The sequence below is a fragment of the Astatotilapia calliptera genome, chromosome 6 (assembly GCF_900246225.1).
Source record: "Astatotilapia calliptera chromosome 6, fAstCal1.2, whole genome shotgun sequence".
Classification (NCBI taxonomy): Eukaryota; Metazoa; Chordata; class Actinopteri; order Cichliformes; family Cichlidae; genus Astatotilapia; species Astatotilapia calliptera.
The window spans coordinates 23,793,720-23,817,915 of NC_039307.1; the positions used below are offsets into that span (position 1 = coordinate 23,793,720).

General features: G+C 40.4%; 1 protein-coding gene across 2 annotated transcripts in view; it reads right to left on the minus strand.

The window, feature by feature from the left end:
• tbck (TBC1 domain containing kinase) overlaps positions 1-24,196 on the minus strand; it is a 63,801-nt gene that overhangs the window by 30,623 nt on the left and 8,982 nt on the right. For both annotated transcript variants that reach the window (XM_026171221.1, XM_026171220.1), the window contains exons 20-22: positions 20,120-20,205; positions 17,184-17,220; positions 11,993-12,154 (exon numbers count right to left, since the gene is read on the minus strand). In XM_026171221.1, coding sequence (XP_026027006.1) covers positions 11,993-12,154; positions 17,184-17,220; positions 20,120-20,205 — 285 coding nt within the window. The remainder of the gene's footprint in view (positions 1-11,992; positions 12,155-17,183; positions 17,221-20,119; positions 20,206-24,196) is intronic.

Sequence of the window (24,196 nt, forward strand, 5' to 3'; positions counted from 1 at the left end):
AATTTGAATTTGAAATTTAGTTCACCACTGTTCCTTTCTCGGATCACTTTTGATAGATGCTGACCCAGTCAACTAGCCATCACAATTAGGCCCTTGCAAAACTCGCTCAAATCCTTGTACTTGCCCATTTCTCCTGTTTCTAACACATCAAAATGTTCACTTGTTCGTTATTATCAGTAACCAATATCTCAGTTTAAATTGTATACTGAGATATTGGTTGACTGTATCTGTGAATCCTGCATCAAAACTTATTCATAATGTTTGCAGAATACAGTGGGGCGATCGTGGCTCAAGAGTTGGCAGTTCGTCTTCTAACCTTCTAATCGGAAGGTTGCCGGTTCGAGCCCCGTTGTGTCCTTGGGCCCCCTGACCACTGGTGGTGGTCAGAGGGCCCAGTGGTGCCAGTGTCCGGCAGCTTCGCCTCTGTCAGTGCGCCCCAGGGCAGCTATGGCTACAATGTAGCTTGCCATCACCAGTGTGTAAATGGGTGGATGACTGAATGTAGTGTAAAACGCTTTGGCGTCCATAGGGACTAAGTAAAAGCCCAATACAAATACAGGCCACTTACCATTTACAGAAATCAAAGATTGGGTTGTCATGAACTATTTTTGTTCTTAAAATGTAACATGATTCCAGAGGGCCTCACGCTCATATAAATAATCACACCAAAGGCAAGCCTCCAGAGGCTTTCTGTTTATGCCTGATGGGTCAGAGCCGCTGCTTAGGCTGCTGCCCCCGCGACCCGGCCCCGGACAAAGCGGATGAAAATGGATGGATGGATGGATGGATGGGTCAGAGCTCTTCTGGTAGTGCAATGACATCTACACAATAGTGAAGTAGTGTAGTTTATTATTGTGATTACTTAATGTACACTTATAGCAGTTGCTTAGGTCCATGATTTACACTGTGAGTATATAGCTGTAAGTTGTTCAGATATCATTATTGGAAAGTTTGCATAATTATTTCTTTACCCAGTCAATATATGTCACTACTTACCCACCATCTCGCACTAAGAAATCAATCTTAGCTGATCTGAAGTGTTCAGTATTACTGGTATTATTCAGTATTAGATTTAGAAGAGTTATAGAAGTGCCTATCTTGTAAAGACAGCTCAGTATTGACAATAATATCCTGCAAACAAGTGAGCTCACTCCAAGTTGTGTCACAAGAATGAGAAGGATTCTTCAAATGGTTTGATTGCAGTGTTGCTTCTTGTGAATCAATCTGTCTGAGATATTTGGCTGAAAACAGAAGAAATACTTTTGAGAAGTAAAGCCTTGATTTCTTTTCTTAGACTTTTAGAAGTCTAGAAAATTAGAAAATCAAATCTAAACTAGAAAAATTTGCATTTCCTGCGAAAATGCAGTGTGGATGCTTTAAAGCTGAAGCTGTATGCAAAACGTACAAAAATACAAGAATTTAGGAGAAATAGTATAAGATAACAGAAAGAATATATTTAGCCAAAAATACTTAAGCATTACAGAAACACTATGATTTAGAAAAATAGTACAACATAGCAGAAATACTGTGATTTACCAGAGACACTGTGATGAACTATGAATATTGTAATTTTAAATTAAGACTATGTTTTAGCACAAATACTATGATTTGACAGAAATACTATCATTTGGCAGAAATACTATGTTTCAGCACAAATACTCTGGTTTAGCACAAATATTATAACATAGCCGAAATACAATTATATAGCAGAAATGCTATATTTAGAAAGAAAAATATAATATAGTAGAAATAGTATGATTTAGCAGAAATACTACAATATAGCATAATAACAATGATTTAGAACAAATACTATGATTGAGCAGAATAGTTATAACTTAAGAGAAAATACTGGAAAAGCAAGATGACAAGCTGAAAAAAAAAAAAAACGGAACATGGTTAAGTTCCCTCAAAACTAATTGTTGTTCACCTGTGAAAAAAAATAAAGAAATAAAAATAAATTTAAAAAACAAGAAGGAACAGCCAACAGATACACACAAAATCAAATATGTATACACAAATGCACAGAGAGAGACACACACGGAGGGTCTATGTCAGTCAACCAGTCTGAATATATTATAATTTTTTCCAACAATGAGATGCTGTCCTAAAGAGGGTCTCTCTCTCTCTCTCTCACGCACACACACACACACACACACACATGGAGAGAGAAGCATGTTTTCAGTCAAGCAGCCTGGGAGCTGCTAAATTTGAATTCACAGAGGCTGTGTACTTTTTCCCGCCAAAACAGGTGCACACACGCAGCACAGAGACAGGATTTTTGTAGTCTATGGTCGTGTCCAAATTCATGGGCCGCATCCTCCTGAGGACCCGGCCTTCGTGGTCTACGTGGGCCGGGTCCTCAGAAGGCATAGGCCGGAAGGCGTAGGCCGGAAGTAAATGGCCATGAAATTGGACGGTCTAGCCTTCTGATTAGCGTCACCGCTGTCTCGATGGAGTTTAATAAACTCAGCCGTCTGCTCCTTGCTATCTAAAATATAACAGGACACTGGTGTAAATTCTCGACCGTCTCACCCTTCTGTTTAATCAGTTTTCTGTTTCACGTTTAGTCAGCTGTGTAAAAACCAAGGAGGAACCCACCCGGGGGATTAATAAAGTTTTATTTTATCTAATCTAATCCAATAACTTTAATCTCAGCCAAACCGATTTACTCACGAACAAACAAAACACTGAAAAAAAGCCCAACAATAACATTTTTAGGTTGTCTAAGTGACTTATATATTACGTTTAACTCGAGCAGCGAAAGTCCGCGGTGATCTGAAAATGATGTGCCGGGAGTTGTGCCGTTCTCGGCCGCATCAGTAACCCTCGAGCTCCCGGCTAGCTATCGAGCTGGTGGGTAGCAGACGTCTCCGAAAACATCGAAGCACTTTTGCAAATATGCGATATCTTGATAAACCGAGCAGATATTTGATGTTTACACAGCTACTTTCTCGCCTGAAAATATGTTAAAAGTTTCTTTTGTGACCCAGAAAGATTAGTATGAGTAATTTTAAAACTTAGTAGCGGCCACCATTGTTGGAAACTGGAGTTTGGCTGGGCCGCGCTATGAATTCTGGGATATGGTAGGCCACGAAGGACACACCCGACCCATCCTTCAAATTCGGGGAAAAGGAGGACGCATTTGTCGGCTGCATTCGGGGGAGTCTACGAATTTGGACAGCCTTCGGCGCGTCGCTGTGAAATAATTGGTCTACAAATGCGGCCTCAGGAGGATGCAGCCCATGAATTTGGACACGACCTATTTCTCATAGTGGGGATTCCCCTCAAACAAATGACCATAATTTCCTAACTGTATTGGCCAGAACGGTCATTCTTACACCGTTTTGTTCAGAAGAGATGGGGGAATCGTCAAGTGTTGACAATTTATCATTAAAATATGAATTTTTAGAGATATATGACATCGATGACTTGTTGGCTTAGAAGCCACAAAGGCCCCAATATGCAAATTTGAATGCCTCAGCCCACATATATGATTGGCTGGCTGGGAAGCCGTCCAGGCCCTGATTTGTAAATTTGAATGTCTCATCCCTCAGATATGATTGGCTGGCTGGGAAGCCGTGCAGGCCCTGATATGTAAATTTGACTGCCTCAGTCCTCACAGAGGATTGGCTGCCTGGGGACCTGGCAGAAATATATAGAAATACTATGATTAAGCATAAATACTACATTTAGCAGAAATACTATATTAAGCACAAATCCTATAATAAGCAGAAGTACTATATTAAGCAATATAAATATCCTATAAAAATCCTATAAAAAGCAAAAATACTGTACTATGATTTGGTAGAAAAACTATAATTAATCAGAAATACTATATTTAGCACAAATCTTATAAAACAGCAGCAATGCTATGATTTAGCGCAATAGTAATAACTTAAACAGAAAAATTGGAAAAGCAAAATGGACAGCTGAAAAAATGCTGAACATGCCAAGGTATACTTGTTAAATGAAAAAAATCGGCAAAAAAAAAATATATATAACAGCCACGCAATCACAAATATGGACACATATGGAAACACACATGCACAGAGAGAGACACACACAAGATCCAATTCAGTCAACCAGTCTAAATATATTGAATTTGAATCTTACAATGAGATCATCCCATAAAAAGGCTCTCTCTCTCTCTCTCTGTCACACACACACACACACACACACACACACACACACACACACACACACACACACACACACACACACACACACACACACACACACACAATCCAATTCAGTCAACCAGTCCAAATATATTGAATGTAAATCTTACAATGAGATCATCTCATAAAAAGGCTTTCTCTCTCTCTCTCTCTCTCTCTCTCTCGCTCTCTGTCACACACACACACACACGCACACACAGGGAGAGAGAAGTAAGTTTCTAGCTCAGTCAAGCAGCCTGGGAGCTGCTGAATTTGAATCCACCAATCAGAGAACCTGTGCACTTTTTCCTGCCAAAACAGGTGCACGCAGCACAGAGAGACACAGGATTTTTGCAGTCTATTTCTCATAATGACGACTCCCCTCAAACAAATGACCATAATTTCCTAACCGTAGGGGCTAGAACGGTCATTCTTACACCGTTTTGTTCGGAAGAGATGGGGGAATCTTAAAGTGTTGACAATTTATCATTAAAATATGAATTATTAAAGATATTTGACTTCTAATGCACCATAACTGAGTAGAGCAAAGCAAAAACTGCCTTGACTTGCCCTCAAACAACGCTTTCTAACTCTAAATGTATTTGGAGTATCGATATCATTCTTTCACTGTATGAGACAGCAGGCTTTGGTGAACAATCATGGAAATTTTCAGGTCTCTGTGGAAATCCATTAAAAAGATATGACGAGAGAAAAAAGTGGTTCATTTCCAGAGTTTGAAATCTGAAGAAATCTGAGCGAAGGACGAATTTCCTACCCTCAAACAAGTCTAACTCATCTCAGAACAGTAATAGGTGAGAAAATAATTCTTGAATTGTGAGCGTCAGGAGTGTCTGAAGATATACTGGGACAAGCCTTATGTCTTAACTTTGCTTCGTTAAGGAGATATGACGATTCGAATATGCCTCTCATTACAGAAATCAAGCGGTGATTTTGAACAAGCTCTCCATTGACTTTCTATGGAGAGCTTTGCGACTTTGTGTTGGTCTGAGGAGATTTGCCAAAATTCTATAAATCTCACAACAATGATAGTGACATTTTCGGAAAGCCAGCAAAAATACCTACGTTTTGATGTATAATTTGTGAAAGTTGAGTGAAAATTGAGCAAGTAGCAAGAAGTTGTTCGGACATGAAGAGAAGACTGCAAAACCTTCAGTGGCACACTGGAAGCCAAGTGCATAGCAACCATAACAACGCATGTATTTTGTGAAAAATCACAATTGTGCAACTGAAAACTTTAAGAGGCATAAAAGTAAAACGGTAAAAGATTTGAAAAAGCTGATTTATACCTGAATAGCCCAATAATTTGAGAACATTTTAAAGTTTGAATGGTTGTTCTACGTGAAAATATGAGGAAGTAGTTAAGTTTCAGAAACAAGCAAATTTTAGCAGAATTGCAGAAGTTTCCCATTCATTTCAATGGGACAAATTAAGCTTAATATTTTAAAAAGTATAATAGTGAAAAATACCAAAAGACATAGCACACATTAGCAGAAATAGCAGAATAGTTTAAAATTTGAACGGTGAAAATCGGCTGAAAATTGCGGAAGTAGTTAAGTGCCAAAAAGTGTACGGAAGTCCCAAGAGGAACTCAATAGTGTGGATGCTTAAAGCATCCACACAACAAGGTATAAAAATGTTTAGTTTTGAATGAATCAAATGAATCAATTGCAATTGTGGCTACAAAGTCAGGCTGCACTTGACACACAGAAATATTGAGACAAAAGAAAAGCAGTGAAAGACAGTGGCTCAGATATTGCTGATTGGTCACTTCATTAGGTACATTCAACTGTTTATTAATGCAACTATCAAATTAGCCAATTACAGTGCACCAACTCAATTTCATCATGTAGACATGGTTGAGCTGATCTGCAGAAGTTCATAGTGAGTATCAGAATAGGGAACAAAGGTGGTTTAAGTCACTTCAAATGTAGCATTGTTGTTGTTCCTAGACGTGCTGGTCTGAGTATTTCAGAAACTGCCGGTCTGCTGCATTTTCCCACACAATCCTCTCTAGTGTTTACAGAGCATAGTCCAAAAAATAAAAAAGATATCCAGTGAGCAGCAGTTCTCTGGCTTTATGGTACCAGAGGCCAGATGAGAATGGGCAGACAACTTCCATCTGGGAAGGCAAAAATAACTCAAATAACCACTTGTTACCTGCCACCTGAGTGGTGTTGATGATCATGTTCATCCTTTAATGACCACAGTCTAACCAACTTCTGATGGCTGCTCCCAGGAGGATACTATGCCATGCCACAAAGCCCAAATCATCTCAAACTGGTTTCTTGATCATGACAATGAGTTCACTGTACTCAAATGACCTCCACTGTCACCAGATCTCAGTCCAATAGAGCACCTTCGGGATGTGGTGGAACAAGAGAGTCAGATGATGGATGTGCAGCTGATAAATCTGCAGGAACTGTGTGATCCTTTCACGTCAATATGCACCAAAATCTACAAGGAATGTTTACAACCCCTTGTTGAATCTATGGCATGAAGATTTAGGGCAGTTTTGAATTTTAAAAATGGAGTCCAACTACCAAAGTGTACCGGTAAATATAGCCAACGCATGTTCACATAAGCTACAATGCAGCATATTCTTTAATGTTTTTTTGTTTATGTTTTAAATATACTATAATCTATGTTTTCTGAGAAGTCACAGCCTTCAAAATTATCCAGCTAGTTAATCATGTAAGTGGGACAATTTTTTTTATTTTTATTTTAAATCTGACTTATTTTTACAGCATGAAGTTTTTATACAAACCGACTAGCTGCCCACAGCCTGTCAGTCTGTGGGCTGCTAATTGCATACTGGTACCAGTTGGAACAAAATTATATAACAGCATTATTTATTTTATTTTTGGTTCTAAAATTAAATAAGTAGCGTTGGTAACTCACATAGAAACTTATCCACGCTGAAAGTACGTCTAGGAAACGTAACTTTCAGCAGGATTCCTCATCCATAAATTCAGATGTACATCCATTAAGATACTTTACTTACTATCCAGTACCACCTTTTCATTTTTTTATACTATTTTAAATAGCTCCACATCAGGAGATTGGGCTCATCCTAAAATGTAAATGAAAATGTAATTTGTAACATGGCAAATTTGTCCTAGAGACATTGTTTTTTCCATCCTCTACATCTCCTTCTACTAACGTTCAAGGTGTCTGTCTGTGCTGTGTTTCCATAAGCAGTTTCAGTAAGTCATGGTTGTTTTTCTCAGAGCTAAACATCTATAAGTAGAGCTCATCAGTTCTGTGCCCATCTCGGCTCATTGAAGCAAATGCTAATGTCCCGTGAAGGCAAATGCCTCTGCATCATCAGTAGACACACGGTTCCCCCTTCAGCTGGGGAGCCTCTCTGGGCCATTGTGAATCAATGATGTCTCCAAACAGGACAGAGTTTTATAGATTACCTGAGGATACGAGACTAATCAAATGGGAATCACAGAATCCGATTAATTGCAAACAAATGGGAAGCTGAGATCAATGTCCCGCTCCGAGTCTAAATGTTGCACAGCAGGTCACCTATTTCACATGTTATGTTATACTCTGATATATACCTACTCAGTTAAATCATTCACAACACTTAAAAGAAAACTATTCAGGGTCCTTTATCCCTTTGTCTTTTTTTAATCTGGAGACTCAAACAGGCGTTTTGTGGAGATAAGTCTGTATTTGCATGTATGAAGATGACTTACAATACACACCACATGATTTAACTGACATCATGAATACTTGAAAACATGACAGATTTTTCTTTGAATCTAGACCTCCCTTCTTTGTTGGAAAATTTACAACTACAGACTTCCTGTGTCATGCATAATAGGCTTGTCACTGAGAATTAATGTCTCTACTCCTATTTACTACCAAGAAAGAGGAAAAGAGAGGAGTGTGTCTGAACCATTTAAGGGCTACTGTCTTGCAATATTATCTTGACTGTTAATTTTTATTCTGGTAGCTGCGTATTTGAACAGAAAGGCAGAAGACTTTTTTTTTTTAAATTTCACAACTAAATGTCAAGTCTGCTTATAGATCTCTCCAATGTTCATCCAACTCACTGAATCTCAGAATAAGTCATATGTGTAATGTAAGCTCTCTGGGTTCACAGTCATAGTCACGACCACTAAGTATAGGCTTCCATCATGCACAAGCTAAAATTAACAAAATGAACAGAAATCAGTGAAGTGGAGATTACATGAATGCTGCAAAGTAGCTTTCAGTAAACTGCATGATGGTTCAGCCTGAAGTTATTTAAATTAATCTAATATCTAAGAGAGTTTAAACATATGCAGTAAAATATGTAATATTCGATACTGCATCCAAACGATTCTGTAATTTATCCTTCCGTGTGTGCTGCAGAAGCTGGACAGACTATTTGTCTTCTCTTATAATGTCCAGCCAGCAGCATGGTATATATTTTCTGCCTCCATACATGCAGCTCCTGTAGTTACAAAAATGTGACGCATGTGGACTCTGCTCTGAAACAAATGAATGTGAGCTTCAGTTGTATGAGGACATCAATTCTGCACGCCTGATGGCAGAATGGAGCAGGTGCGGTACACAAATCACAGGATGTCTACCATAACTCACTATGTGTGCGTGTGTGTGCGTGCACGTGTGCGTGCGCTTTCATGAACATGAACGTGGTGAGGGAAAGCACACACTGACCTTCAAAACCATATTTTTTTCATCAATTGCTGAGAAGCACTATTAAAGAACTTCAAACATAACGCTAAGCCTTTGTTTCTGTTCATGTTCTCTGCATTTCCCTCTATGCTATTTACTATATTTTACACGTTCATAAAATGTATGATTTAAATGCTCACATCTATAAATCACTTGTTATTGTATTTCTGAAGTAAAAACTAAAACCTCCTTTGATGTTGTGATGATTTATCATAACAATTATTTAGCTGCAGTTTTCATTCTTACAAAATAGGAAGCTCAATGTGTCCTGCACTGTGTCATCACTTGCTGTCAGAGCTGATAGCAGTCAACTTTTCAACCTGCTAACACACTTGAAACCAGGGAATAGACCATCACATATTCTGCACTATGATTCATAAATGTTAAGAATTCAGTTTTTGTTGCTCAAGAGACTAAATTTTGAATTTATTGTAGCTTCCTCTGAAATAATACTGCAGTCTTTGTACAAATACTTTGTTTGCAGCAGCCTACAATGCTGGACTTGCTTTGAATTAAATGCTAACATGCTAAAGTATTTTGGTACACTGCTGTTAAAGACACACTGTACACAGGTCAGCAGACCAGATGCTTGTACTTGTTCCAAAGATGGACAGCAAATTAAGAGGTGAAAGAGTTTTTGCAGCTGTGAAACGACATCAGGCAAGCTCCTTCACTTCTGTCTTTAAATCTCGCTTACAAACACCCTTCTATTTCTTGCCTTTCGACCCACTGTGAGATGTTGACTGTGACTTTATTTCACTTTTTATGTACGCCTTTATTGTTAACGTCTACAGTTCTTATATGTCCCCGTATCTTTTTACTGTCTGGTCTGTATTTGTCTTTTATGTTGTGTTTTGGGTTTTGTTTTTTTTAGTCAGTCCTGCTGTTGTTTACTTTGAGTGCTTTTTAAATAACGTGGTGTGGTATGGTAAAATATAAAGATATGATGATTGCTGGCTTTTGCACTGGACTGCACTAACATTTGATAACCTCCCCCTAAAAGCACAGACAAGTTTAATGGGGATTTTTCACAAATGAGAGGTTTGAAGCTTTAAAGCAGTGAAATTTTAACCTGATAGTGGGGTTAGTAGAGACAAAGCACCAAAGTTAGAAGGATTCATCATGTTGAAATATCACAGTCTTGACCATTACGGTGGACTGACAGACCCACAATGGCATCTCAAAAGCCACACTACTGTGGGGCTAAAGAAAGAACAATAAATCCATTGAAGATAGACCCATGCTGTCTTAGAGGTGATAAATATTGTGCTGAAGTGTGCAGAACTTAGGAGTCTGTCTTTGTAATGTATATAAAACTATTGTGAGTAGGGACCAGATTGTGGCTCGAAGCTTAAGTAAACAAGTCCTGTTTGAGGTCATGCAGCAGCCTAGATTTCAGTCCTAATATAGTTTAGAGTGAGTGCCAGATACTACACTGTAACTACCTAGGTATACACAGGCTGCGCTAATGGGGCTGGCAGTGATATACAGAAACAAGCTGGCAGGAGAAACAACTCCAAGGAAATCTTGCCAGAGAAGCTGACTGCAGCTCTAGGCCAACATATTTTACCTTTATAAGGAGAACTGGATCTCCTTTTGCCTTCTGCCTCAATCACATGAATCTCCTGGACTCGGGCAGTAAAACAATGACGTATTGCAACCACTAAAGTTTGTAGAAGATGGGGCTCAGTTTACAGTCAGCTCCAGTGTCCCTTTTGGACAAATTGTTCCTGTCTCTATTGTTTGTTTGTTTTTTAATCCCAAAGTCATTTTGCCTTTCAGCAAGAAAAAAAAGGGCTAAGCACCATTTGGAAATATAGTTTTAAAGGAAATTGTTTGAGCTATCCCCCAGGTGAAACTTATATTCTGAAGACATGCATTAAGAATGCCGCTTGCTGACTTTATGTCACCGATACTTTGCTAAGTAATCGCTTTGTGAAAGTGAAAAGGAGCAGTAAAGTGGATGCATAATCAGAGACACTGTTAGGACTCGTCACTGTACGGCAACATGCAGTCAACGGAAACAGCAAAATCCCAAATGCACTCTGTCACTGTCTGCCCATAACACATTTATAACTCTGACCTGGAGTGAGTCTGTGAAAAGAATTGAATACATTTAACCAACATGGTTAATAAGTATGCATATCCATTAAGCCTGTATGAACAGAACAAACCCGCTTAATTCCTCCCTGATTTGTTGGCCCTCCTCCTGCTTCGTACAAGAAAGGAGTTGGAATTGCTTCTTTTGTCTGTAAAACACTGAAATCTGCAGGGATTAACAACGATACTGCAAAGTTAAAAGACTAAGTATTTGCCATCCCGACTTTTCAATATTTCCTCCTCCTATGTCTCATTCTTGCTGCTGCACTGACAATGGTGCTTAGGTGGTGTAATGAGGTATTAACGAATTTGAAATGTCTGTCCACGTGCAGGTGTATGCATTCAATTCCTAATTCTTTTGCCTTTTGTTCTTTTTTTTGCATTTCAGTAAATATGTCTGTCTCTTTGCTTTCTCAAAGAAGGAAGGGGCCTCAGGCAACATGCTACTCTCACATCGCTATCGCTGACTTTATTTGTTTGTATCTACCTGGAATTTTGCAATTGCTCATTTAATGATATCATACAAGAGATGCTAAGACAAAAAGAGTTTAAACTCTGAATGAAGATGATGCAAATGATGAAGAAGCAAACAGGCTGCGAGCAGACTAATTCCAGGGCGCAGCAATTGACTGTTCAGTAGATGCAGAGCAGAGCGCGGCAGCGCCGGGAGCACATCAAGCAGCGAGTATGTCTGTATAAGAGTGCAGAGCTGTCTGCTTTGAGGATATCATTAACTCAGACACATGAGCGCACATAAGTACTCTGAGAAACTGCCTCCTAGAAATGCACGCTTCTTTAAGATGGAAACACTTCGAGTGAGATTTTAAAAAAGGCAGAAAAAAAGTGTTTTTGTTTGACTTTTCTTTGCTTACATGAGAGATTTTAAAGCTTTTCGGGAAACTCTCATATATACTGTTTGGCTGTAGGTAATTAAGTAACACTTGTATGGAACAGAATTGTAAAGAGGGAATAGGGAAAGTCTGTGTAAATACACGGATGTGCATACCAGATGATGTTCTTACCTGGCAGGTCGGAGAAGAGCAGGATGCATTCATTGAAGCCATTAGCCAATAGGCGGTCCCTGAGTTGCTGCAATATAGCTACGCCAATACAGAATGGGAATGAGGAGTTACCCAGGAGCAATGTGTCCCACAGGTGGAAGATCTTGTGCAGTGGAAAAACATCTGTATTGTGGGTACATAAAAAAAAAAAAAAAAACACAACAAAGACAAGATTTTACAAAGTAAGTGAATATGAGAGTGCCTGAAAAGAAACATGCCTCCAGAGATGCTCAATGGGATCCTGCAAATGGGACAATACCATGTAGCATGCACACAGTGAGAAATAGATAATCAGTTTGTGTATAATGAGGATAATTTGCATGTGCACAGTGCGTTTACTTAACATGGCTTTATGGGTTTAAAACGGGGAGCTCACTAAACAAAACTGTGCACTGTCAGTGCTGCCTGGAGGGATATTTGATGTGGGGGAGGCAGCTGGAAAAATGTTTCAAGGTGGGTGTTGTTGTGGAAAAATGACAGGAAGAACATCAGGGGGCTGAGGAGCTTTAGAGCAAGAAACCTGCACAGGTTATTCCAAGCCAAATAAAACCACATCCTGATAATACGTCTCAGAGCAGTTATTATTTCAGTCACATTACTCTCAGTGTTTTAAAATTTAAGGTTTCCCTTCTGTATAGATTTATGCATGGGAACCAGCATTGTCCACCTGTTTATATCATCTCGGGGGTTTGTTAAGGTGGATACTAGGCAAGCTGACATGCGTGTGTGTGTGTGGGCAAAATGTGACTGTGGTGAGAGCTGTGAAAATGCCTCGGAGGATCTGCACCGCATTAGCAGTCAGCCGAGTTGGCCGGTGCATGTGAGTGACAGTCAGTGTGTCTGTGTGTGAATGGAAGATGACCCTCCAACCTTGTCTCATATTGGATCGGGGACATTAGCAGTCAGAAGGGCACACCTCGTGAATACTGGACTCACACACAGCCTCAGGGGGAGGATAAGGGTTAAAAGGGTCACAACTCACACTTCCCACACCAGAACTGGTATCTGTGTGTGTGGTTTTAACTGAAGATGTATCACCGAGCAAGGTGAAGGGTTCAAAAACATCAGTGGATAGTGCACATGCAGACTAATCTGGCTTCAATTAGTGTAAATTACAAGTTGTGTAATGTCTGTAACAGTCTGCACACTACCACAGCTCTAGTGTAACGATCAAAATTTATATCGACAAGGTAGCAAGTTATTAAAACAGTTGCTGTAAATGACGGTTTGCCTAGAGGGAAACAGGTTAATTGCATATCATTTAATTTTGGGCCCCTGTTAATATGATCTTTTTTCTGCGCTATACCTGCACTCAGTGAAAGGATCAAAGTGTAATGCTGCCATCCGCTGACAAACCTCATGCTGGGAGCATGCCAAATCCCCACCCCCCACAAAAATGTTTGAAAAAAATGTCCCTTTAATAATAATGATGATAATAATATATATGTTTGATGCTACACCGGTAAAGGAAGCATACATATCACAACTAAAACACAAAGATATCTGCCAACCACCTGCATCACTGTGAAGACTGCAACCTGCTAATTTTACACTAAAAATGATTTTTATGAACATTTTCTTTTCCTTTTAATCTAATGCTTAATATTGCTGATCTAAATATCTACATCTAGATCATCCCAAAAGGCTAATAAGACTCCAATCATTTGGCAGTAGTTCACTGGTTGATAAGTTATGCATTTCTTTTGAAGTACATCAGAAAGTGAGTTTTCACCTTCTCTGTACTTGTTGAAGTTTTACAAAGGCCCCTTTATCATGAGGCCAACTTCAAAAACATCCAGATCAGCACTATCAAAAATTTTAAGACTATAATAACTTTCCAACTCTCTCAAAGTACAAGTTTATAAGGCCACATCTGCAGTAATATGACTTTCATATTAATTTTAAACGATCTCGGTCCAAATTAGCACTTCAGGACCCTTTTCTGAAATAATGCCCATACATACTAATGCATACAGTATAACACATCTTCGGGCATGTGTGAGCTGGTCTGAACAGAAAGTGGACGATTAGTTGCTTTGTTTTTCAGGGAAGCGCATGTAGTGACTAACAAGGGTTTGACCTTAAAGAAAGTGACTTAATCTTGTGTTTGTGTGTACAGAAGGGCCAGATGTGTTAAAAGCATTAGCAAACTATTAGCAAATAACGTTTCTTAGGTGGTGTCCTTTGCATATTTATCCATGCTTGCAGTGTATGCACAGTAAGTACACACCCTTGTCATAGTGACCAGAGGAGACAGTAGATGTCCCCAAGCTCCTCAGACATTGTTTCTGATGTTTTTGATTCTTTAGGAAGTAGGGCTGTGCGATATGACCAAAATCTCATATCCCGATATAAGAATTTTATCGTCCCGATAACGATATAAATCACAAAAATGTAACATTTTCTGTAAATTCTGTGAATCTCGGGCAGCTCGACTTGCGGGAAGTGTTTTCAGCTGCGCGTCATGTAGCTGGAGTCGAGTGTTTTACCAGATGCATGAAACGATACATTTTTAGACACAAGTTGTAAAGGCCGCCGTTTTCTTTGTGAGTATTTATTACACGGCGTGCTGCGGGGAAAAGCCTGTTCTAACGTTTGAGTCTAAGGTTTACTTTTTAGCACCTGGTGGCTCTTTTTTATTTCTCATCCGTAAATAATCTGCTCTTTCACGTGATTCCGTTTATTTTGAAAAGTCTAAACAGGATCTTGAGCTTTATTGTGAAAGGTTTATGTGGAACATAAACAAGCGGAATCGCGATGGTGTTACCGTCGTTGTTGCTAACGACAACGCATAAAAATAGGCGCTTGTCCGTCAGTAGTGTGGTTATATTAAATCGTCGGGATTTATATTAGAGAATGTTTCTGACGTTATATTGTTGTCTTTTGTTGCAGACACCAAGTGCCGAGGTCCTGCCTCAACCTCCTTCAGACCAATTGGTGAGTGACACACCCACTTCATTCTTCCAACAGGTTACACATTATTTTTTTGTATTTGGCATCAAGTATATGTGTCAGTTGGGCCTAGTGCATAAATGAAATGCACTTTAATTGTACTAAAACAATCAGTTTTAGTCGAAGTTAACCAAAACCAACATTAGCATTAGGATAAAGTAATTGTCTATACCATTTGTTAGTCCAAACTTTCCCTTAAAGCATCAGCTTGATCCTGACAAAATTTGATATTTTTGTCGTTTTACACATGTTTTTGTCAAAATAAGCTCCCGCTGATCAGTTTACATGATTTAATTTCTGGGGAAATAGATGGCTTTACATCAGTGTTGGGTTTAGAGCTTTTATTGACAACAGCAGGAGAAGTTAGAAGTCAGGAATGTGAACTCTACACATGTTCAGTCGTCATGTCCTCATATTGTTTTAAGCTGTGAAGGACAGGAGTGTGTTTAAGTAGAAGTCCTCATATGGTAGGACCAGTGATTGTAGTGTGTGTGTTACACTGTCCTCATATTGTTTTAAGCTGTGAAGGACAGGAGTGTGTTTCAGTTGCCTTCCTCATGTGGTAGGCCCAACAACTCTAGTGTGTGTTACACTGTCCTCATATCGTTCGGTAGCAGAACCGTACAGTGTTAAGTGTCTATAGAATCTGGTATAAGGAAGTCAGATTCTTCTGTAATAATATTCACTGATACAAATATGATCTGTAGTTAATTAAATATAAGAGAAAGAGAGAAGTTTAAGAAATTAATATAGCCACTGCAGTGACCATCAAAACGATGAAAAAATATTGCTGTAAACAGTTTATTTTGCGACACCACGAAACAAACGATAGCGTAAAATGAAACGATAGACGTTTTTATATTGTCATCCGATATATATCGTTATATCGAACAGTCCTATTAGGGAGGTTAGATTCTTGTTTTGTTTTTTACTCTACCACCTGCATCCTTGGTGCCCTTAAAACTGGAAGAAACTCAGAGGTAAGATGGATTATACAAAATCCAAATCCAGCCCACCAAAACAACGTAGAGATACCATTAATAAATATAGAAGAGTTTTTTTTTAAAAAGCATCATGCTCTCCTCAAGGTTCTCTTGAGGGAGGCAAGCATGCCGATAATTGTTAATGCATTTTTTATCATTTTTCAAATCCATATTCATTAAAGGATTTTTATTTTTATCATCCTGGAGTCGAGCGCCTGGGATTGATTTTGTTTGCCACATCCTACCCGTGTTCTACCACATACTGTATTCTTTCCTCTGTCTCATATCACCTCTAAAATATTTTCAAGGCCTTCATGTACAAATGTATTATTGATCGCTTTAAATTCATGCACTCTAATCAATACTTTTCCAAACAGTCGTCACTCTAACTGGCTATTTTATCTTTATTTCATGAAATACTTCAAGCAAAGCTGGATGTTTATTTAGCAAGTTTGTATTCTTTACACAGACAGGCAGAATTGCAGTTGTAACTTCAGATCGTTAGTATGGATTTTATACATTCTGGGCAATTACTTTATTATTTATTCCGACGTTCTATTTCATTATTAAATGACTTTACTCTGTGCAGGCTGAAAAAAATGTACTCAAGTAAATCAGGTCCTTTCTCTGGCAGATTTTATAGATTCACTGCAAACCCAGCTCAGCAAAACAACTGCACCTGAACTGTGAGCTGTCATATTTCATGTTATAAATTACTAAGTAATAACTGAACTCCCCTCATGTGAGATGAAATTGAAAGTTCTGAATAAAGCCAGCAGTGGTTGATAGTTTTCATCAGAATATGTGTTTTTTGTTCTTTTCTCGCTTTGAATACAACACACATTTGAGCAGCTGATTTATCTTGTTGGTCACAAGTTGGATTTTTTACTATTTATCCGGATAAATACAAAATTTAAAAAAAAAAAGAAGAAGCTGTGCCGGTCAACATCTCAGCTGATGCCGGACTGAGCGACTCTGTTCTTTCCCTACAGGACTGGAATTAATTAGCAGCGATAGTAAAGGTCACCATGACCAAAATAAATTTTAAAAAAACCTACAGAACTCGAAATTTGAGCCAATGACCTTTTCAGTCCTTTTTATTTGCACTCAGACGAAAAGCTGACTTCAAATATCCTGTGAAAGTTTTTGATTACACTCAGTGCCACATCAAGCCAGGGCATTGTGGGTGGAAAAAAAAAAAAAAAAAGAGTACTTACGTGTAAACATTGTTAGGAACCAGGGAATAGCATAAAGCTGTGCGGAAAAAGAAAAGAGAAAAAAGATGATGACATAAGCATAACTTATACATTGGGGAAAATAATAATATGATCCCCTCCTGAATTTTTAAGTTTGCTCACACACACATGGTAATAAACAGTCTTTAAGTTTTATGGTAGTTTCATTTTAATGGAGAGAGACAGAATGTCAACTAAAAATCCAGAAATAACACATAACAGCATGAATTTTGGCTGCCACAGGTTGTGTGCCCATATTGCACACAGATTACAATCGATTGATCGATTATTCAATTATAGATAAGTTGTTATATGTAAGTACACCTGTCCAAACAATTCATTTTGTGGGTAAGACCAAAGAACTGTCAAAGGACGTCAGGGACAAGACTGTGAACCTGCACAAAGACCATCAGAAAAAAGCTTGGAGAGAAGCTGACAAATGCTGGTCCAATTATTCAGAAATGGAAGAAATTTAAATGATTTACAGAAGACTTGGGAGAATAGGGCTGAGACCAGATGAAACCAAAATCGAGCTCTTTTGCATCAACTCATCCTGACTTGCTGGGAGGAAGAAAAATGCTGAGTATGACCCAAAAAACACAATCCCCACGGTCAAACACAGAGGTAGAAACATTACTCTTGGACTTTTTTCTGCTAAGTTTACAGGATGACATCACCACACTGAGGGGCCAAAGGACAGGGCCATCTACTGTACCATAAAAAGAAAAGGCAAAAAAGAAAAGCTGAAGCTTTGAGCTGCCAAGCAGCAAGTAAGAAAAGAATTTAGAGAGTCTCTGTAAAGAGGGGTGGGCTAGAATCCCTCCTGAGATGTGTGCAAACCTGGTGACCAGCTAAAAGAAACGTCTGACCACTGAGCTTGCCAACAAGGGATTCTCCTCCAGTTGCTATGTTCTGCTTGGGGATAAAATACTTATTTGACTCTCATTCAATTAAAATGAAACTAGCACAAAAATTTAAGACTGTTCATTTCTTTGGAAGAGAGCAAACTTACCAATTCAGCAGGGGATCACATACAGCATTCATGTGTGCGTAGTATTCAACACATCAACTCAAAATAACACGCTAAGACTCAATCTCTGAGAAAAGCAGCACACATGGCTGTGAATCTCCACAGCTAAGAAACCGTAACAGCAATAAAGAGCAAACTGCTGACTTTGGTTATAAGTCGACGGGAAAAACGCTAACAATGAAAATGAATCTCAATATACTGATCTTGTCATTTGTCATTCGTCCTTTCTTTCTCTCTTATTTACTCTCTGCACTTCCCTGGGAGGAAAAGCATAAAATTGAAATGAAATAAGGCACACAGACAGATACAGACACACACACTACGCCATTAACCAACTGTTCTAGCAACTGCCAATTGCTGGCCACTGTCACCAAGGCTTTGTAAATTTCAGCGGCAAAAGCTCTGGAGCAGCAACAGCGGAGTTATCTCAGCCAGTTTACTGATTGCTAATTGCGAGGGAGCTGGTGACTGTTCAGTGGACCTCTTGTGTGCCTAAGTGTGACGAGACGGCCACTGCACTCAGAGTCTCATCCTCAGCCGCAACAGCCCAGCAGCAGGACTGCGAGTACAGCCAGATTGGATTAGCGTAGGTGTAAATGGCAGACTCAGGAGAGGCGATGTAGCCAAAATTGAAAGTGGCCCTGAATTAAACCACTGGCAACATGCAATTTGACTCTGCTGGAGCGGAGTCCAGGAACTCTGCAGCATTTCCAAAGATTACTTGTGGTTTCTGCATGTTTGCACAACATTTTTGGTTTTTTCTTTCTTTCTGAAAGACAAAGTGTGTTGAACTAGCCATGTTCCGGTTTGCATGTATGAGAAATCCATTCATACTGCAGTGACATTCGGCCTTTTAGTGCAGATGGATTTACTGCCTGAGTAAAACAACAGCTCAGAGTGTGCTCTGCAGTTCACAAAGGGAAAAGGGATTTATTATATATAAAGTCTGATTACTGGGACTGAAATCAAGCATGAAAGCTGTATCAACAAAGAGTGTTCCAGTATTGCCCTGGCCTAACAACAAAAGCAAGCATACAAAGTCCCCTTTGAAATGGTAGTACTGTACATGCTCTAAATGACAACCCAGAATGATAAGCAGTTTTTGGAAGGCCCAAGTCTGAACAATGAAGGCGCAAAAGACTAAAATAATTACAACAGGGCATCTGTTTAGCATAAAAACATGTTTAAACAGCCAAAAAAAAAAAGCAAAATCACCTGCAGGCTACATTTTTTTCTCCATACACTTTCATATTCTGACAATCAACAAGCACAGTTTGGTGCTTCACTTGCTCCATTTTACAGCTGCAATATCAGACACTGAGGAAATAGAGACTTAAATCCCTGACTCCTCTGTGATAAAGACCCCACTTTTCATCGGGTAACGTCTCAGAGGCCGGGCTGTGGATGACACACATTCATCAGCACACAAACTGAAACCCTGGAGAGACGGTGGAGACTTTAACCTTGTCACTGTCTGAGCAGAGCCGTAAGAAGGAAAGCAAAGGGCGAGGAGAGGTGGCGCAAAGTAAGAGAAATAAGGTAAGCCTGACAGAGGACAATCATTAAGTGTGCCTTGCAGACATTAGCCGCTGTATAAATCATTACCAGCGGACTATGGGGAAAACTTGACCCTGGCCACAAATTCTGGAAACGGGGATGTGGAACAAAAAATGTCATTGACTATGAAAAGATATACGTAACAATCTATGGATGGTCATTTTCTTTGTCCCCTGGCAATGAGACACTAAGAATATTTTTGTACTATTTTTGACTTGCCATTAAATATACATTTGCAATAACAAAAAAATGTTAATAACCAGGCATGTCCTACACTGCTGACTTTTATTTTCATCACTCTGCCAGAACACTTGCACTCTTGGTAACTTACATCTGGGATGAAGCCAATCTCATTTAGATGGTTGCTTAGCTCTGGGTCATGGAAGGCAATCATTTGAGAGAAGACAGTCAAGTACTCTGAAAAAGAGGCAAAAGGTCCATAAAGAGTGTACTGAGTAGTTTGAGTGTTCAGGCGTGAAGAACAGTAGGTCTGACCAAACAAAGCTCTATAGTAACCAGTAGAAAATACAACCAACAGTGTTGAGCCACCTCTCGTTTCTTTATAGTTTGCAAGAAAAATTAAACATAGGTGCAGCAATTTATTGAAACATATGCAAACATAAATGAAATAAAGTATATAAGGTGATTTTTTACAATTTTAATGAGCTTGAAAGTCAATATTCCCTTCAATAGGCAAGGCAAGGCAAGTTTATTTATATAGCACAATTCAACAACAAGGTGATTCAAAGTGCTTTACAGAGACATTAAAAAAATGAAAACAATAAAAAGCATGATTTAAAATTGATTAAAAAAAACAGTAGATAAAATCAGAACAGTAGATAAAATCAGTAGTTAAAATATAAGTTTTGAAATTTAAGCTTAAAAGTGTGGATTTGGTGCTTTATTCAAATGCAGCTGAGAATAGGTGAGTCTTCAACCTGGATTTAAATAAACTGAGTGTTTCAGCTGATCTGAGGCTTTCTGGGAGTTTGTTCCAGATATAAGGAGCATAAAAGCTGAATGCAGCTTCTCTGTGTCTGGTTCTGACTCTGGGAACTGATAAAAAACCAGATCCAGATGACCTGAGGGATCTGGAAGGTTCATACTGGGTCAGGAGGTCACTGATGTATTTTGGTCCTACACCATTCACCAGTGGGAGCATGTAAATGTTAAACAGAAGGGGTCCCAAGATGGAACCTTGTGGTTCTGTCTAAAACCTGACTGGAAGGCGTCATAGCAGTTATTAGGTAATAGCCTCCCCACAGTCAAAATCTCAACATTACTGAAGCAGTGTGGGCTCATCTTGACAAAGAAGAGAAGAAAAGGCAGCCAACATCCAAAGAAGAGCTTTGAAATGTCCTTCAAGAAGACTGGAGAACTATTCCCAACGACTACTTACATAGAATAGAATAGAATAGAATAGAATAAAATTCAACTTTATTGTCATTGCACATGCACAGGTACAGGGCAACGAAATGCAGTTTGCATCCATCCAGAAGTGCTTTAGTGATATAGATATATTACAATATATATTAGCAATAATATAGATATGTAAGTATATTACAGAAATGGGTCTATTATGGTATGTTATAATGTACACGGTATGAAGTATGTTGTGAATATTCTATAACTATAAGTATGTACAGGCTGTAGTGAGTACAAGCTATGTACAGGATATGAACAGGATATAAATATGAAAAACTATACAGAATATGAAATAAATAACTTTACAGAAATCTGAGATATAGAGTTATACAGAAATGGGAACTATGCAAGTTGTAAACAGTTGTAGGGTTAAAAATTATCGTATGTACAGAATGATTATTTACAGAGCTATACAGTAGTGCAGTTAAGATAAGTGAGATATGTGGATAATTTCTACAGAGGCTATATAAAGTGCTAGTGGTTGTGAGTGGTGGTTCAGTTCATTTTATTATTGTGTGTTTGAGGGTACAGTTGTCCATTGTGGGTGTGTGTATGTTCAGTCCATGTGTTAACGTGGGTCAGATGTCAGGAGGCAGAGTTCAGGAGTCTGACAACTGTGGGGAAGAAGCTGTTCCGGTACCTGGTGGTCTTAGTCCGGAGGCTCCTGTAGCGCCTCCCAGAGGGCAGGAGGGTGAAGAGTCCATGTGATGGGTGACTGGGGTCCCTGATGATTTTACCAGCCCTTTTCAGACACCGCTTCCTGTAGATGTCTTTTATGGCAGGAAGTGGTGCTCCGGCGATGCGCTGGGCAGTTTTCATGACCCTCTGCAACGCCTTCCGGTCCGAGGCAGAGCAGTTCCTGTACCAGACTGTTATACAGTTGGTCAGGATGCTCTCGATGGTGCAACGATAGAAGTTCACCAGGATGTCTGAGGACAGGTGGTTCTTCCTCAGAGTCCTCAAGAAGAAGAGGCGCTGGTGAGCCTTCTTGACCAGCTTGGAGCAGTTGGTCGTCCAGGTGAGATCCTCGGAGATGTGGACTCCCAGGAACTTGAAGCTGCTCACACGCTTAATGTGGATGGGTGGATGTGGGTCAGCATTCCTCCTGTAGTCCACGATGAGCTCCTTGGTCTTCTCGGTGTTAAGCAGCAGGTTGTTTGTGTCGCACCACTCAGCCAGACGATCCACCTCCGCCCTGTAGGCGGCCTCATCGTTGTCACTGATGAGGCCAATCACCGCGGTGTCATATGCAAACTTAATGATGGTGTTGGAACCATCAGCCGGTCTGCAGTCGTGGGTGAAGAGGGAGTAGAGGAAACGGCTCATCACACAGCCTTGTGGTACACCGGTGTTCATCGTGATTGTAGATGAGCAGCGGTTATCCAGCCAGACATGTTGGGGGCGGTTGGTCAGGAAGTCTAGTAACCATTTGCAGATGAGGGAACTGATGCCCAGGTCTGTCAGTTTCCTGATGAGTTGTGAGGGGTGGATTGTATTGAATGCTGAACTGAAGTCTATAAACAGCATTCTGGCGTAGGTGTTGTTGTTGTCCAGGTGTGAGAGGACAGAGTGCAGTGCGATGGAGACTGCATCCTCTGTGCTCCTGTTCTGGCGGTATGCGAATTGGTGGGGGTCCAGGGTGGGGGGGAGACAGGATTTGAAGTGTGCTAGGACCAGCTGCTCTAAGCACTTAGTGATGATGGGGGTGAGTGCTACTGGGCGGTAGTCATTGAGGCAAGATGGGTTGGAGTTTTTGGGTATCGGGACGATGGAGGTGGATTTGAAGCAGGCCGGTACCACAGCGTGGGCCAAGGACAGGTTGAATATGTCTGTCAGCACTCCTGCAAGCTCCCCAGAACACGCTCTGAGAACACGCCCGGGGATGCCATCAGGACCTGCAGCCTTGTGGACATTGATCCTGCTCAGCACCGCTCCTACATCGGTGGGGGAGAGAGTCAGAGGTTGGTGGTCTGGCGTCACGTCTGCTTTGGTTGTGGTTGTGGGGTTCCCTCGCTCAAAATGAGCATAAAAGTTGTTGAGCTAGTTGAGGAAGGAGACATCAGAGGATGCGGGGGAGGGTTTAGTGGTCCTGTAGTCTGAGATGGTCTGGAGTCCTTGCCACATGCGTCGGGGGTTGGAGTTGGAGAAGTGTTCTTCTACCGTCTTTTTGTAATGGTGTTTGGCTTTTTTGATGCCCTTCTTTAGATTAGCCCTGGCTGTACTGTAGGCGTGTGCATCTCCTGACCTAAAGGTGGTGTTGCGGGCCTTCAGGAGGAGACGAACATCCCGGTTCATCCAAGGCTTCTGGTTGGGGTACATGGTGATACATCATGGAGAAGCTCACGGCTCTCCAATGGGAGATTGAGAGGCCAGTGTTGGACTGTTAGAACAGCTTTGAAATTCATATGAGCTGTTCGCACTAAAGTAAAAAGCACCATCACTTCATGCGGATACCCTTTCGGCGCCAGCTGCGGTCGCAAGGCTGCAGCCGAACAAAAACACATACTGTCCTCCCAGGAGCCCAGCATGAGTAGAGGTCTCTTTTTTTCCCTCTTGTACTTTCCCATTGTAGTGTATATTTCAGTGTTTTTTTCTGTAACGCTACCGAAACCACATCGAAAGGAGCCAGCTGAGGTGGTTCGGGCATCTGACAAGGATGCCCCCTGGGCGCCTCCTGGGTGAGGTGTTCCAGGCATGTCCCACCGGGAGGAGGCCCCGGGGCAGACCCAGGACACGCTGGAGAGATTATATCTCTCGGCTGGCCTGGGAACGCCTTGGTATTCCCCCGGATAAGCTGGAGGAGGTGGCTGGGGAGAGGGAGGTCTGGGCCTCTTTGCTTAGGCTGCTGCCCCCGCGACCCGGCCCCGGACAAAGCGGATGAAGATGGATGGATGGATGGCTACCGATCTCCGACCTGTATCCTCATCTGATGTCTGTGTTGTGTGTGTAAGGTCGGAGGGGGGGGTCCTATTTCACTGCAGGG